Genomic DNA, 14,470 nt, shown 5'->3' with positions numbered 1-14,470 from the left:
TCACCGAACCCCTCCTTTAATCGATCAAGAACATGAGGTCACAATCGCCATCTCTCGCACTCTGTATTCCCCTGCCAACTTGAATCACCGACAATATCCCTCCAATCCCTAACCTCTGCCAAGTTGAACTGAATCAGTCTGACTCTGGTGATTTTCTTCTCGTCCGGCATTATGGGACACATCAAAGGTGTGTTTCTCACGCACTGGACTGCAGGGAGATTATTGAGGCATCGTATTTTGATGATTCCAAGACAGAGAAAAAGAAGAATGAGACTGAGGAAGGGAAAAACAATATAAAATGCGCTCAAAATCAAATGGATGAATCCGAACAAAGGGTAGGAGGTGGGCGTGTACGTGAGTGACTGCAATTTGCAGGTCTGCAGAAGAGACGGGTTAAAGGATCTAAGGGTAGTTTTCTAATAATGATTTAAAACAACAATAAAGAGGTGCATTAAGAAATTTCCGTGCTTACGTGAAGAGGGCTTTCGTATTACTGCAAATACTAAAGGATAGGTGTACACCCAAACGTATTCCTGAAATTTGTTTCCAGGGAAAGGTTAATTTTGGAGGAAAAAAAAATACTAAAAGAGGTACACTAACAATTGCCTTTTTTTATATCAAACAAAATAAAATATTCCTTAATTCTTAATGATTTTAAATAATTCTGTTATTTGTAAAGTATGAAATCTTACAACTTTCATTTAAGAGTTAAGCTATGTATATGGTTTTGTAAAATTTTCCACCTTTTTGTAGAAGAAGAAAATAAAGTGTATACATGTTGTAACACAGCAAAGAAAGATGTAACTTTAGGATAAGAGTTAGCCATATCACAAAGTATTAAGTTTAAACTATGATAACCACAAGGAGTATAAAATGATCTAGGATTAATTTCAAGAAATCTTTTCTACACACCCTGATGTTTTCCTTTCATATTAGATCTATTATAATATCTTTGTCCCCTAAGGTTATTAATATCAAGTCCAACAATTTTTAATTCATCTATAATAGCATCAAAAAGACTTTTCCCACTTGTATCATCTACTTTTAAAAATTCTAAAAAATACTCATTAACTTGTATTGGAGTTGATGAAATATCCACACACCTTAATCCAAAAGATATTTGCTCTTGATGACTTATATTTGGAGTATAGTCAGGTATGATTGCATAATATTTCTCATCCTTAATTTTTTTTTATAACTTTTGTTTTGATTTCATCTGCTAATAGATTTATTAACTCATTTTGTATATTATGCCCAAGGTAATCATTGTGAATTTTATAGTCTTTAATTCGACAAATATGTTCTTGCATGATTGGATCAAATTCTACAATCATTTCTATTAGACTTAAAAAAATTTCATTAGCTTCTTGGTAGATATTTTCATTTTTTCCACAGAAGGCTGTTATTTTTACCAAGGATTTTAACAACTGCAACAATTTTTAACAACATATTTCTTCAATGTTTTCCATCTCTATTTATTTGTTCTTGGACATGTTTTTATATTGCTTTATTTTCTACCAATCTCATTTCCAAATCAATTCATGCATTCATGTTAGTAATATTTTCATTCGTTATTTCTTGACTCTTCAACTTAGCACTAAGATTTCTCCAATCTTTACTACCTTCGTTAGCTAGTTTACTTGTGCAAGAAACGACATTAAATAACTTCCAACAAAAACAAAAAGACTCTATCCAAATCTCTAGAATAAATTAGCCATTTTCTTTCATGTTTCTCTCAATTAGACAATTTTTTAATGTAATTTGATGAAGAAAAGTGCCTAGAATATTTATTCTTTGGAAAATCCATATCAGTAACTTTAATAGGACCCTTTTCCACTGATAAATCTCTCAAAGTCATATCAATATTCTTCAATTGGCTTGGATCATATATTTTTTTTTAAAGTAGAATCATCTAGTCTCTCAATCTCCTTCTCGTTATCATGAGTTTGAGAATCAAAATTATAATTATCCTCATCACTAACTACTTCTCTATTGTTGCTTTCACCTATATCTAAATTGTTATCTTGTTCATTCAAAAAGCACCCACCAATATTTTCTAATTCATTTTTCTTATCTATTTTTATAAATTTATCCATGACTCCTTTTTGTGATGCAATTAAAGTCTTGACTCTTCTCTTTTTCTGAAATTTTGAATAACCTAATTCATATTTTCTAGTTGACATACTTATTATATATATTTTTGTATGAAATTAAAAATTATAATATATAAAATACTACAAAGATGAATATATAAAATAAGAATGAGCTAAAACAATAAAACTTGATTCTGACTGTCAAGAAAATGAACTTGATCGTGGTATCTTGAAGTCTCAAGTCTGTTTCTCTTATTTGATAAGTGCTTGGACTTAATTTCCAAATTTCAACACAAACTATAATCTATTTAGCATGAAAACGTGTACGGTAGGAGACACAACTTTCCAATATTATGGCTTCATTTTTTTTTTCAATATTATTACCATAACTTATCACATGTATGGGACATTATTCGGTAATAACCATATAATAAAATCCACATTTGAAATGGGATTTTAGCAAGAACCGGTTCCACAGCTTTTAGGGGTGTTACTATCATACAAAACATATAAGAATGAGATAAGATATAAACTATAGATTGAACGAGTATGAAACAAGGGTGTACAAAAAGATTAAGCTGCCATTGTTTCATCTAAGTAAACATCACTTCATCAAATGCAGCAGATGATACAAATTGCAACTTGACAAAGCGACCCCTATGCACAAATGTAAATGAAAATAATGCAGCGGACTTACAGGATATGGCACTTGAAGGAACCAAAAAGGGAAAAAGTAAGAAAACTTTTATAGTTAAAAAATAAGTCATAAATAAATCCATTCTTTTCTTTTCTTTTTTTCTTCTTAATTTACTACTGTGCCAAGGTCACCTTGGACCAGATAACTCTACTGCATGCAGATTTTCGGTTGAGTCGACGATCCAATCAGAATTAGGATGAGGGGCCAGCTCCACCTCCTGCCGGAGAACTTCCACCTTTTGCCACTCATCCCATCTTTCTGCCAAGCCATCACCTTCAAGCATTCTCACCACTTCTGACATCTTTGGTCGGTCCATCGGGGAACCTTGTGTGCAGAGCAGTGCAACCTGGATTAACTGTTCTACCTCAGCTTCTATATAGTTGTTTTGTAGATCAGGATCAACCAACATTTCAAGCTTTTTCTCTTTCAGAAGTCCTTTTACCTGTAAAAATATTCAGTTGTATTAGATTTGGACATACATTACAATACTGAAAAGGAACTTCATAATTGCATTTGCTTCACATATCATCAATATTGGATAGGTTCTCAATACTGATACTCTTGCATACTCCACTCATTCATATTTGAGAAGCATCCAATGCTATAGATGGACACGATCATTCTGCCTAACAGCCTAAGTCAACAATTTTGAGGGATTGCATGGAATTTAACTGCAGGGTAAATTATAAAAAATAAAAACACAAGGATATACTTTTACACTAAACATACCCAATCAAGCAGCATAACATCATCGTCATTAGCGAGTCGAGCAAGGTCAAAAGCTCTCTGTCCAGTTATCAGCTCCAGAAGCATGATACCATAACCAAAAACGTCAGTTTTCTCTGAAGATTTACCGGTGGAGAGGTACTCAGGAGCTATATGCCCAATAGTTCCCCGTACAGCAGTTGTCACATGCGTGTCCTTGTAATCCATAAGTTTGGCCAATCCAAAGTCCCCAACAACAGCCTCAAACTCTTCATCCAGCAATATGTTTGCAGCTTTCACATCACGATGAATAATCTTCGGGTCACAATGATCATGCAAATATGAAAGACCCCTTGCTGATCCCAAAGCTATTCTTTTTCTAGTTGGCCAATCCAGGGGTTCTTGATGTGGAGGACGCTCTAAAATAAACCAATTACAAAATTATGACAATAAAAACATTCAATGATTGAGAATATAACCAGTATGGATGGGCCAATAATACAAGTAAAATTTACTTAAGCTTAGAATGTGTAACTATTCACTCCTTGGGGTTTCCTCTAGTTTAGAAATCAAATCAGGCTTATATAATTTCCATAAAACAGCCTAGTTTTTTTATATCTTTACTTTGTCGTCTCTTTTTTCTTTTGAGCTTGGGAATTTATGGAATAAACATTCCCCAAGAAGTTGCCCCCCAAAATAATAAACTTTACAATCTTTTTCCAAGCTGAAGGATCATCAAATTAAATAGTGAAATTAATGGAAGTTAACACCTGATTAAAAGAGACTATAAAATAAAGATGGCCAAAATCCCCATGCTCTGAAAGGGTACGTGACATTTTGAAGTTAAGAAATGAGCTAAAACCAGTTAAGGTCTTAGACCTAAGGTAGTCCTCTTGGGCTTTGGGAGCTACATGTTCCTTTTAAACAGCAGGTGGTGAATGTATATTTGACCAAACCAAAGGTGTAAAACTGTATAGCTTGTTCCCTTTTTCTCATCATTATTAATAGAATGTGCCACAGCTTAAGCATCCAACAACTATACTACTTTCATAAGCATAGGCTAAAGTAAAACTATGGGAGAAATGGTAAATATGACAATAAGAACCCTGTTCCCTGTAGGGTGGATAGGGGGAAAGGGGCAAAGAAAGGAATGAGAGAAATAAGAGAATAAAAAAGACAAAAACAATTGCTAAAAAGAATAAGACAGAAGATCTACCTCTTAAGCATGAAGCAACACTTCCATTAGCCATGTAGGGATAAACAAGTAGCCTTTCTGTTGGTGTCATACAGAACCCACGTAGTCGAAGGAGATTTCTATGCACAGCCATGCTAATCATCTCTACTTCAGTCTGAAACTGAAGCTCCCCACCTGGTGTGCGTTCCTCTTTCAATCTTTTCACAGCCACCAATGAACCATCTGCCAAACGTCCTTTGTACACCTTACCAAATCCTCCCCTCCCAAGAATGTTCTTATTACTGAAACTATCTGTTGCAACTTGCAGTTCTCGTAGTGAGAACCTCTTAAGCTGTCCCAGATGGACTTCAGGATCCTCTTCAGCTGCAAACATAAGCAAGGAAATCAAACTATATATTCTTTAAACAGGTTTAGAAACTGTTATACCCATTCTTCTATGATTGCTCACCAGGCACATCAAAGAAAAATTCTTGTGGTTTCCTTCGACGCCACCAGGCAAATGCAATTGCAGGTGCAGCAAATAATAGAGCAGCACCAGCAGCAACTCCTCCAGCTATTGCTCCGGTGGCACCATTACCTCCTGCAATTAGATATAGAGGAAGGTTGGATCATCACTGTTTCTTTATCTTCATTTTTAGCATTGCATTCATAAATATACAAATATAAACCATGTAGGTGCAGCAACACAAACAAATCTTTAAAATATTAGAAGATATGACTAATCAATGATTTCCGATTCCAAATGAGCCAATAAAGAATTTAGTCTTCATAACTTAACATCACAATCAACAGCAATAAAGGAAAACATGCAACGTGCCTGTATGAAATAATAGAAACTTTCCCAGAGAACGGGAAGGGATCTTAAACACTACAAGCAAAAAAACACAATATTCACTCCCATGGCATGAATAAAACAATTCAGCTACACAAGTGAGTGTGTATAATGAATTATGGTCAGCAACTATAGCCACATCCATAATAAATAATTGAAACAGCCCTCACCATGAGCTTTGCAAATCAGCTTTATAACTAAGAGCAATTGCAACAGAAGGAAGCTTACCTGGGGCAGAAATTGGAGGTGGAGGGACAAAAGGGGGAGGAGGAGAAAATGGAGGAGAGCCTGGACAAGGGTGCCCAGTGACAGGTCCACATAGATCCAAGTTGTTTGCAAAACTGAGAAGGGAAGCTCATTTAGAAAAAAATTTACAAATCAGAACCGCTGGGACAATAACACAAAGTTCAGTAAGAAACCTGATAGGAGTGAATAATGAGAAGGAGCCATTATCAGGAACCACTCCTGATAGATGATTATTAGACAAATCCCTACATTTGACAAATAAATTGAGAAAAAAAAAATATTACCATTGCATACAAATAATAGAGAGAAATAAATAGCATATTTTTAGATATAGTGGCACTCACAGAACTTGGAGAGCTGTAATATTAGTCAGTGACATGGGGATAGGACCTGACAAGCTGTTATTGTTAAGCCGACTATCCTTAGACATAATAGGAAAACAGAATTAAGATCCATCCTGATATCCAAAAGATCAAGTACGTAGAGATTGACAAGCACCAGAACAGGATTTTACCCTTGAACAGAAAAATAATAGCTATTGACATTTTAAAAAATAATCAGAATGTCCACAGCGTATGAATAGAACAAGTATACTCACAGGAAACGCAATTTTGACAACTTGCCCAATGAATCTGGGATTGGGCCAGTGAAATGATTTAGGTACAGATCCAAGCTCACCAAGTTAGTAAGATTCCCCAGGTCACTTGGAATAGGGCCAGTAATGTTATTGCTGTAGAGTTCCCTATTATGTAAAACAATAAACAAAAAAAGATATAAAAAGACTAAAGATATTTAAATCAATATTATTAAAATCATCATCTGCCAAAAACTTTACAATTGTTTCAGGAGCATACCCTACCTTCTGAATAAGAGTAATCCTGTAGTAAAAGGATACAGTATTTTAAAACCAACGCAAGGCAAGGCAAGTTCTTTTTTTCTCAAGATTTCTAAACACAAAAACTCAATCCATTTGGTTGACTTGCAAAGCAATTTTAAACAGTGGATGAGTAGAATACAATATTGTCCGGTAATAATACTCAAATGAACATAATCATTACATTGAAACAACTATACTAATGATTTAAAAGTCAGGATGGAGCAGTACACAGACAACCCTCATTATCTAGTCTAGTATTCTAAAAGTATGGTAAAAACCAGCTGAAAAGGAACAGAAACCTCAAATTATTGCCAACACACAACATGATCATCCAGCTGGCAATTGAAGATGCAATAGTAAGGACCCCATTACATCAGGACCCAACTTGATAATCACAATAAATGATTTATAATCACAGATCCAAATGAAAGTTCAGTAATAGTTGTCACTTCATTAACAAAGCCCATACAACAACTTCAATGATGAAAGAAAAAAAAAACATTGGAACATCAAATCAAGGGATAACATACAAATACTGCAAATTCTTGAGCTGACCAAGCTGCGGAACAAGTTGACCAGACAGTGCAGCATTCCCCAGATCACTGACAACCAAGCAAAGTAAAGATCACAAGCAAACGTTAGAGAAGTCATCCTCAATTAAAAGAAGCCGTTCAGACAGAATGAACATGTGACAGATATCAAGGAACAAGCAACTTACACTCTTATGACACTATTATCATTGTTGCATGTTACATGAAACCATGTACATGGATTAACAAGTGTAGGATCCCAACTTTGCAAAACATTGTTGGGATCCTGTAAGTTTGTCCTCAGACTATGCAAAGCATCTCCTGTTTCAAAACACAAGAACATACAATCAGGTACTTTAAAGTTCAAAATATACTTGCATATCAAATTCACACCAACGAACATTTCCAGCAGTAAAGTTGCTTGATAAAGCAGTTAGAAATTGCACATAAGAAAAATATTGTACCATATGGGTTGAAGCAATACGCATCATGCACAAACAAACAGGATTAGGACACACTTCAAGCACTAATTAATGCAACTAGACACACACGCAAACACAAAAAATAATACACTTCAAGAACATACCATATAGGTTGGAGCAGTACACTTCAAGCACAAAAAACACAATTGAAAAATATAGAGAATTTCACTAGTTAATGCAATACGACATACACGTGCACAAAAAATACACTTCAAGAACATAGCATATAGGATGGTGCAATACACTCCGGGTTCCAAAAACAGGATTGAAAAATACAGAGAAGTTCACTAGTTAATGCAACGCAACACGCACACGTGCACAAAAAATACACTTGAAGAACATAGCATGTATGATGAGTACATTTTGAGCGCAAAAAACAGGATTGAAAAATACAGAGAAGTTCATTAGTTAATGCAACATGACAGGCACACGTGCACATACAAAAATACACTTCAAAAACATAGCATATAGGTTGGAGCTAGACACTTCAAGCACAAAAAACAGGATTGAAAAATACAGAGAAGTTCATTAGTTTATGCAACACAACAGGCACATGCGCACAGACAAAAACAAAATACACTTTAAGAACTTAGCATATAGGATGGTGCAATACACTTCATGCACAAAAACAGGATTGAAAAATACAGAGAACTTCACTAGTTAATGCAACACGACAGGCACACGCATACACACAAAAATACACTTCAAGAACATAGCATACAGGTTGGAGCAATACACTTCAAGCACAAAAAACAGGATTGAAAAAAAATAGAGGTTCACTAGGTAATGCAACATGACAGGCACACACATGCATAAAAAAATACACTTCAGAACATAGTGTATAGGTTGGAGCAATGCACTTTAAGCACAAAAACAGGATTGAAAATTACAGACAAGTTTACTAGTAATGCAACAAGACAGGCACACACGCACAGAAAAGATACACTTCAAGAACATACTATATAGATTGGAGCAATACACTTCAAGCACGGATTGAAACACGACACACAAATTTCGGTCAGTCTGGCAGATTACTACATATAGTCTGGTATATTACTACGAATGCACGTATATTCTAAAATGTCTAGTAGATTACAACTAAGAATTTCTTGATCAGTAGAGAGGTGAACTTAATCAGGAAGGTAGGGGAAATTCGATGCTAGACACTGTTACTACCGATACAACTAACAATTCAGTACTTAGTTTGAATTGCAGAAGGAGTAACCCATATACAGGGCACCTCATAGGATAGCCAGCAAGAAGGCATTGTCTTAAAAAGGTACTACATGAATGAAGAGGTGGAAAATCTCTGAGAACTTCATAGACCAAAATAAATAAAGACAAAAAGATTCCATCTAGTCACTTCTACAACATCCTTTCTACAAACCCACAAGCAAAGGGAGTGAAGATTGATGAAACACCAAAAGAGAGCAATGCCAACAACAACATGAATCTTCTTCATCAATACACAACCCCTTCTTGAAGCCAAAAAAACAAGGAGGAAACAAAAAGGAAAAAAGAATTTCCTTTACCAAACTCAATGAAATCAAGGAAACAGCAAGCAAAACCCCCAAACAAGCTTGAAAACAGTTCATTTTCTCATTTTTTATTCCACTAGGCATAAAATGAATCAGCCACACAGACAATAATTTCATTCCATACAAACCTTCCATGTTAGCAGAAATCAGGCATAGTGGATGAACCAACACCACCCACCAAATGAAACCTAAAGCCATGAACTTTCTCTCCATCAACCTATGTAGCCAACAACCTCAGATCCAAACAAAACCTCGCACCCCAATACAACATCACAAAAAAACCACCCTCATTCCTCTTCCTCCACCACCACCACCAACTCCAACTCAAACTCAAATGAACCTAAACCCTAGCTCCCAAATCTCCACCATTACCACCCACCACACCAAACCCACAACCCGATCTCACCAAAATACATCTCTTTTGAACAACCCCAGAAACTCAAACCCACAAACACAAAACAAACTGTTCTCAAACACCAAAAAGAATCAAAACATTTTCCCCATTTTTAATTTTTTTTTTTCTCTCTTCAAGTTATGAAAAAATAAAAAAATAAAAACTTATTTTTTCTTTCTTTTTCACTTTCTCTCTAGCTATCTTCGAAAGGAAAACACAGATACTGTTTCTCTCTCTTTCTCTGTCAGCTGGTGAGAGTGTAAGATTGTTATCCTTTTTTGAGTGAGGCGTTGAGTGAGAGTGGTGTGTAGATAGAGAAAGGGAAAATGAAGCTGCCCGAACGGTGCTGCCCGCTGCCCGAACGCAGTCAAAAACGCTCTCGCGCGAGATCGTGGAAAGTGACGTGACTCTAACATGGAGGGGCAAAACCCCGTTTTCTGGTCAAAATGCGAGTGAGTTTCGTGGGCCCAACATTACTTTTGTTTTGAGGGTGCTGCCACGTCACACTTCCTCTCATTTTTTTATTCTAAGATGCTTTCTTTTCTTTCCTACATTTTACTGCTTTAACAACGAATTATATATTTTTTATATAAGTATAAAATAATTTACTTTCAAATATCATTAGTATCATATGAGATGAATGAGAAATAATTTTATTCTTGAGTGTGTGAACACGAATATAATCCCTTGACTCATATGTATGAAATAATATTTATTAATAAATAATAATCCTTTAAATAAATTTCAGTTGTTTGAAAGAATTAATTTTTTAACTTTCAATGAAAACATATCTAGTTTCACATAAAGAAAATATTCACTTTTCAAATATAACCATAAGTGTGTTTTTTAAATTATTTAAATTGAAACTTAAAGTTATTTCTTAAACTTAAGAATATAATTATTTTTATTTCTTAAAATTGATTTTGTGGATGAAAATTATTTTCCTGGCAAATCCATCTTGAGAACCAGATACGTTTTTAGTCGTTAAAATTAATTTCTGCCCTTCAACGTGGCTTTGATTAACCCTACCACTAGGAATGGCTCAAGCGGCATCTTTTGTTTTCATTTAAAAAAAGTTCCGGAGGTAGTTAAAATAAAGATTTAATGCTTTAAATAATATATATATATATATATATATATATATATATATATATATATATATATCAAACATATTAATGTTATAAGAAGCTTTATGATGTTTCGCATTTGAGCATGTGAAAATAGTCTTGTAATAAATTTTCATAATCTAGGTAAAGTTTGTGGCACTTGAAAAGAAAACAATGTTGTTTTTTTCGCGACAGAAAAATAATATATATATATATATATATATGTATGTGTGTGTGTGTGTTATAATTACAAAAAAGAAAAAGAAACAATGTACTGGATAAAAAAATGTTTGAAGTTTTAATATAATATATGAACAACTTGTATAGTAATTTTAATGAGTTCAAATGGGTGATTATTTTAACTTATTTTATATCTAATATTTGAACATGCAATAAAGTTTACTGATTTTTTTATAAAAAAAATCGAAACTGAACATAGTTGAAGTCTTAAGTAGTACTTACTAAACAATAAAAATAAGTCAATGTAACAGAAGAAATTTTAAACAACAACATTTGTAAGTCACGTAAAATTTTCCGGTAATAAAAGATGAATACTAGTAATTTATAGAATTAATATAGCTCAGTTATCATTAATAGAAATATTTGTAGTGTCATTAAGTCAGCTCATTTAATTAATTATGAATGTGTGGATATAATTTTCTTCTGAGCTTTTTTATTGAGTTTTTTGTCCTCATTTTTTATTTATTTTCTCTCTCTTTGCTTGAATAAAACAAAAATGTAATTCCATGAATTACTCATGTCTTTTACATTACTATTGATTTTCTTATATATTTTCTCTCTCTTTGGTTGCATAAAACAAAAATGCAATTCCATGAATTACTCGTGTCTTTTAGCTGCTATTAATGTCACCGCTTCTATTTCTTGAATGCGAGGTTGCCATATGTGCATGCAATTCCATGAATTGTTCATGTCTTTTAATTGCTATTAATACCACCACTTTCTATTTCTCGAGAGTTTGCCATTTGTGCATGCAAATTGCGAAGGACCATAAGAAAGCAATGATGAAACACCTCATTCATTTGTTAATTTTTTATGTTAAAAGTGGTCATGCTCGTTTGAGATTATTTGGCATGAATATGTGTCCCTTATTTTGGTTGGTAAAACTGATGCTTGATTTGTTTTTCATACAAAGTTAGTTATGACTTGTTAGGCTAGCCAGAAGAATAAAAAGATAATAAACTCCGAATGGAGGAAATTAGGTATTGATGGACACGGGTGCAAGTAACTAAAAGATTCTGAATTTTAGACTATTACGGGCCCACGTCATTCTTACCGTATCTTTATTTTATGCTATATTCTCTATTTTTTTTATAATGTTTATACAAAATTAGCATATCATTTTAATTTATTCGGAAAAAGTATATCATTTTAATTTAGATTATATACATGAAAGAAATATAGTGCAACTTTTATTAACGGCTTTTGGTCTTCATTTTTGTTAACTAAAATTTATTATTGTTTAATATTTTAATTTAGGTTATATAAATGGAATACACCTTTGCTCCTCTAATGTTTTAAAGAATGAGAATCAGAGATATTACATTATCCTAAAATGAGTCGATTAGGTAGTTACATAAAAAAAAAGTACATATATAGATACACGCACCTTATAGGAGCAAAGTCTAACAAATAATTCGTAAACTATTTATTGTTTTGTATTTTAATAGGAAGCTTAAAATCAAATTTGTGTTTTAGTCACATATGTCGTTTCCTTGCTTAATTATTAGTTATTATACAAATACTTAATACTCAATTTCAAAATAATAGTTTACAAATTTATTAATAATTAATATAATTAGACTGTCTCTCATATATGCTTTTTAGTGTATAATAAAATTCATAGTTGGAATCGAATTATTTATATAATAACATTATACGCCAATTTAAATAATGTATTCACCCATAGGAGAAAGTTGAGTCGAATCTCTGTAAGTTATTTAATTTTATTGCACCACCACCACCCTATAAAGCTTCTACCTGTTTCTTTCATGAATCATGATAACACATTTGACTACCCTTGATACATAGAAAACATTATAATAATTAGGTTAGTCAAAGGCATGCTTGTGTAATACATGAAATGATATGATATGGTAGGTAGCGCACGCACCGTGGTACTTTAGGTTACTATATATAATTTGTTGAAACTTTGATTTCCTCATATAGCATCTTCTCTTTTTTATTGGTAGCTTGGATAGCAATTTCAAAACTTAGTGCTTGTGAATTGTGATTAGAGTTTAGAGATGTCAATACACAGAAAGAAAATCCTTATCAAAACTTAGTGCTTGTGAATTGTGATTGGAGTTTAGAGATGCAATACATAGAAAGAAAATCCACTTGAATCTAACAACTCGTATTTTCAGTTGTTATATAACAAATCCCTCGCACCTTAATCAGGATTTTTAGTTGGAGCTGATACTAAAAGTAAAGTATTTGAACAAAATTTTTGTCATCACTAACAAGCAAATATCTGATATATATTTTACTGTGTACTTGTAAATAGAGTAGAATTATAAAAATATAAAAATAATTACAAAAACATTTTTTAGTTATAAATTAAATTAAAACATATACTGAATTATAAAAATAAGTGTTTAAATATTTTAATTTGAATATTTAAAAATAGTTATTTTACATTAAGGTATTTAAATTCAATCCTATTTTGTAAATATTTTATTATGTTTGAAACATATTTGAGTATTAATTAAAAAATTAAATTAGTTTTTTTATTTAATTGGAAAATAATGAAAGAATAAATATTAACTTAATTTGATACGAAAGTTTAAAAGACATGAATAATAAAATAAAATTATACACACGCATATACAAGAGAGATAGAAAAAAAGTGACAAGTTTGAACAATTTTAATAGTAAGAAATAACAATTATATATATACACGATTTTTTTACAACAATATATATACATGATAAGAATACATAATTTATATAAGATCTGACAGCAAATATTAACAATAATATTAGTTCGAGTGATATTAAGTTTAATTTTTTTAAATAATATCTTAAATTTAAATTTTATTAATAAAAAAAATATTATTAAAAGAGGAGATATTGCTTAAAAAAAAACATAGCGATATCATGATAAAAAAAAAAGTAAATAACTTAACTGTTGAATTTATTGATTTTGTATCTTATATAATGTTATAAGAATAAAAAGTAACATATGATGTCATTGGTGTGCACCAAAATATATACAGAGAGAAATTGATAAATAGATGGATTGTCATAAATACATAAGTTTATAATATTTTTACAAAAACAGTGAAATCCATTACAGTTACATTTTATTCCCTAAATCATTAAAACCAACCAAGGGAACGGTGTTCTATTAAAGTGAAAGGAAGAATGTGAAATGCAAGAGACAAATTTCAATCAACTTGCGACTGGTGAGAGATCCCGGCCAACCGAAATTTTCGAAGTAACTTACAGGGTTAATTACATTTTAGTTCCAGAAGTTTTTTTAATTTTTTACTTTTAGTTACTATTAAAAATTATTAATTTTGGTTTTTATGTTTTTCTCCGTTATGTTTTTTGTCTCCAGTTCTTACCGTTGATTCAGGAGTATTAAAGGGAGGATCAATTTTTCTTACATAATTATTTAAATGTTTAAGTTGTAATAAATAGTTATTTAATAAATAATAAAATTTAAAAAGTATTAATCATTAATTTTATGGATAAAATTAGAGATATGATCTTTTACTAATTTTTTAAAAATAAATATTAACTCAAAAACATAT

General features: G+C 32.2%; 1 protein-coding gene across 1 annotated transcript; it reads right to left on the bottom strand.

The window, feature by feature from the left end:
• Positions 1 to 2,609: 2,609 nt before the first annotated feature.
• On the bottom strand, positions 2,610 to 9,882 carry LOC114403489 (somatic embryogenesis receptor kinase 2). Its single transcript, XM_028366508.1, has 11 exons — positions 9,324 to 9,882; positions 7,364 to 7,496; positions 7,176 to 7,247; positions 6,367 to 6,510; positions 6,113 to 6,184; positions 5,942 to 6,013; positions 5,751 to 5,863; positions 5,139 to 5,270; positions 4,712 to 5,053; positions 3,520 to 3,914; positions 2,610 to 3,232 (listed from the first exon to the last, which is right to left on the bottom strand). The coding sequence occupies exons 1-11, from the start codon at positions 9,406 to 9,408 to the stop codon at positions 2,918 to 2,920; spliced, it is 1,875 nt and encodes a 624-aa protein (XP_028222309.1). The 5' UTR covers positions 9,409 to 9,882; the 3' UTR covers positions 2,610 to 2,917.
• Between the last annotated feature and the right edge of the window lie 4,588 nt (positions 9,883 to 14,470).

Source organism: Glycine soja, chromosome 20 (assembly GCF_004193775.1).
Source record: "Glycine soja cultivar W05 chromosome 20, ASM419377v2, whole genome shotgun sequence".
NCBI lineage: Eukaryota > Viridiplantae > Streptophyta > Magnoliopsida > Fabales > Fabaceae > Glycine > Glycine soja.
This window is presented reverse-complemented; position numbering and strand designations above follow the sequence as displayed.

Excerpts from the sequence above, each read along its gene's own strand:
- LOC114403489 (XM_028366508.1), bottom strand. The coding sequence starts at position 9,408 with ATGGAGAGAAAGTTCATGGCTTTAGGTTTCATTTGGTGGGTGGTGTTG. Across the intron at positions 7,497-9,323 it reads GATTTCTGCTAACATGGAAG|GAGATGCTTTGCATAGTCTG; the intron begins GTTTGTATGGAA and ends GTTTTGAAACAG. Across the intron at positions 6,014-6,112 it reads ATTACAGCTCTCCAAGTTCT|GGATTTGTCTAATAATCATC; the intron begins GTGAGTGCCACT and ends TGTCAAATGTAG.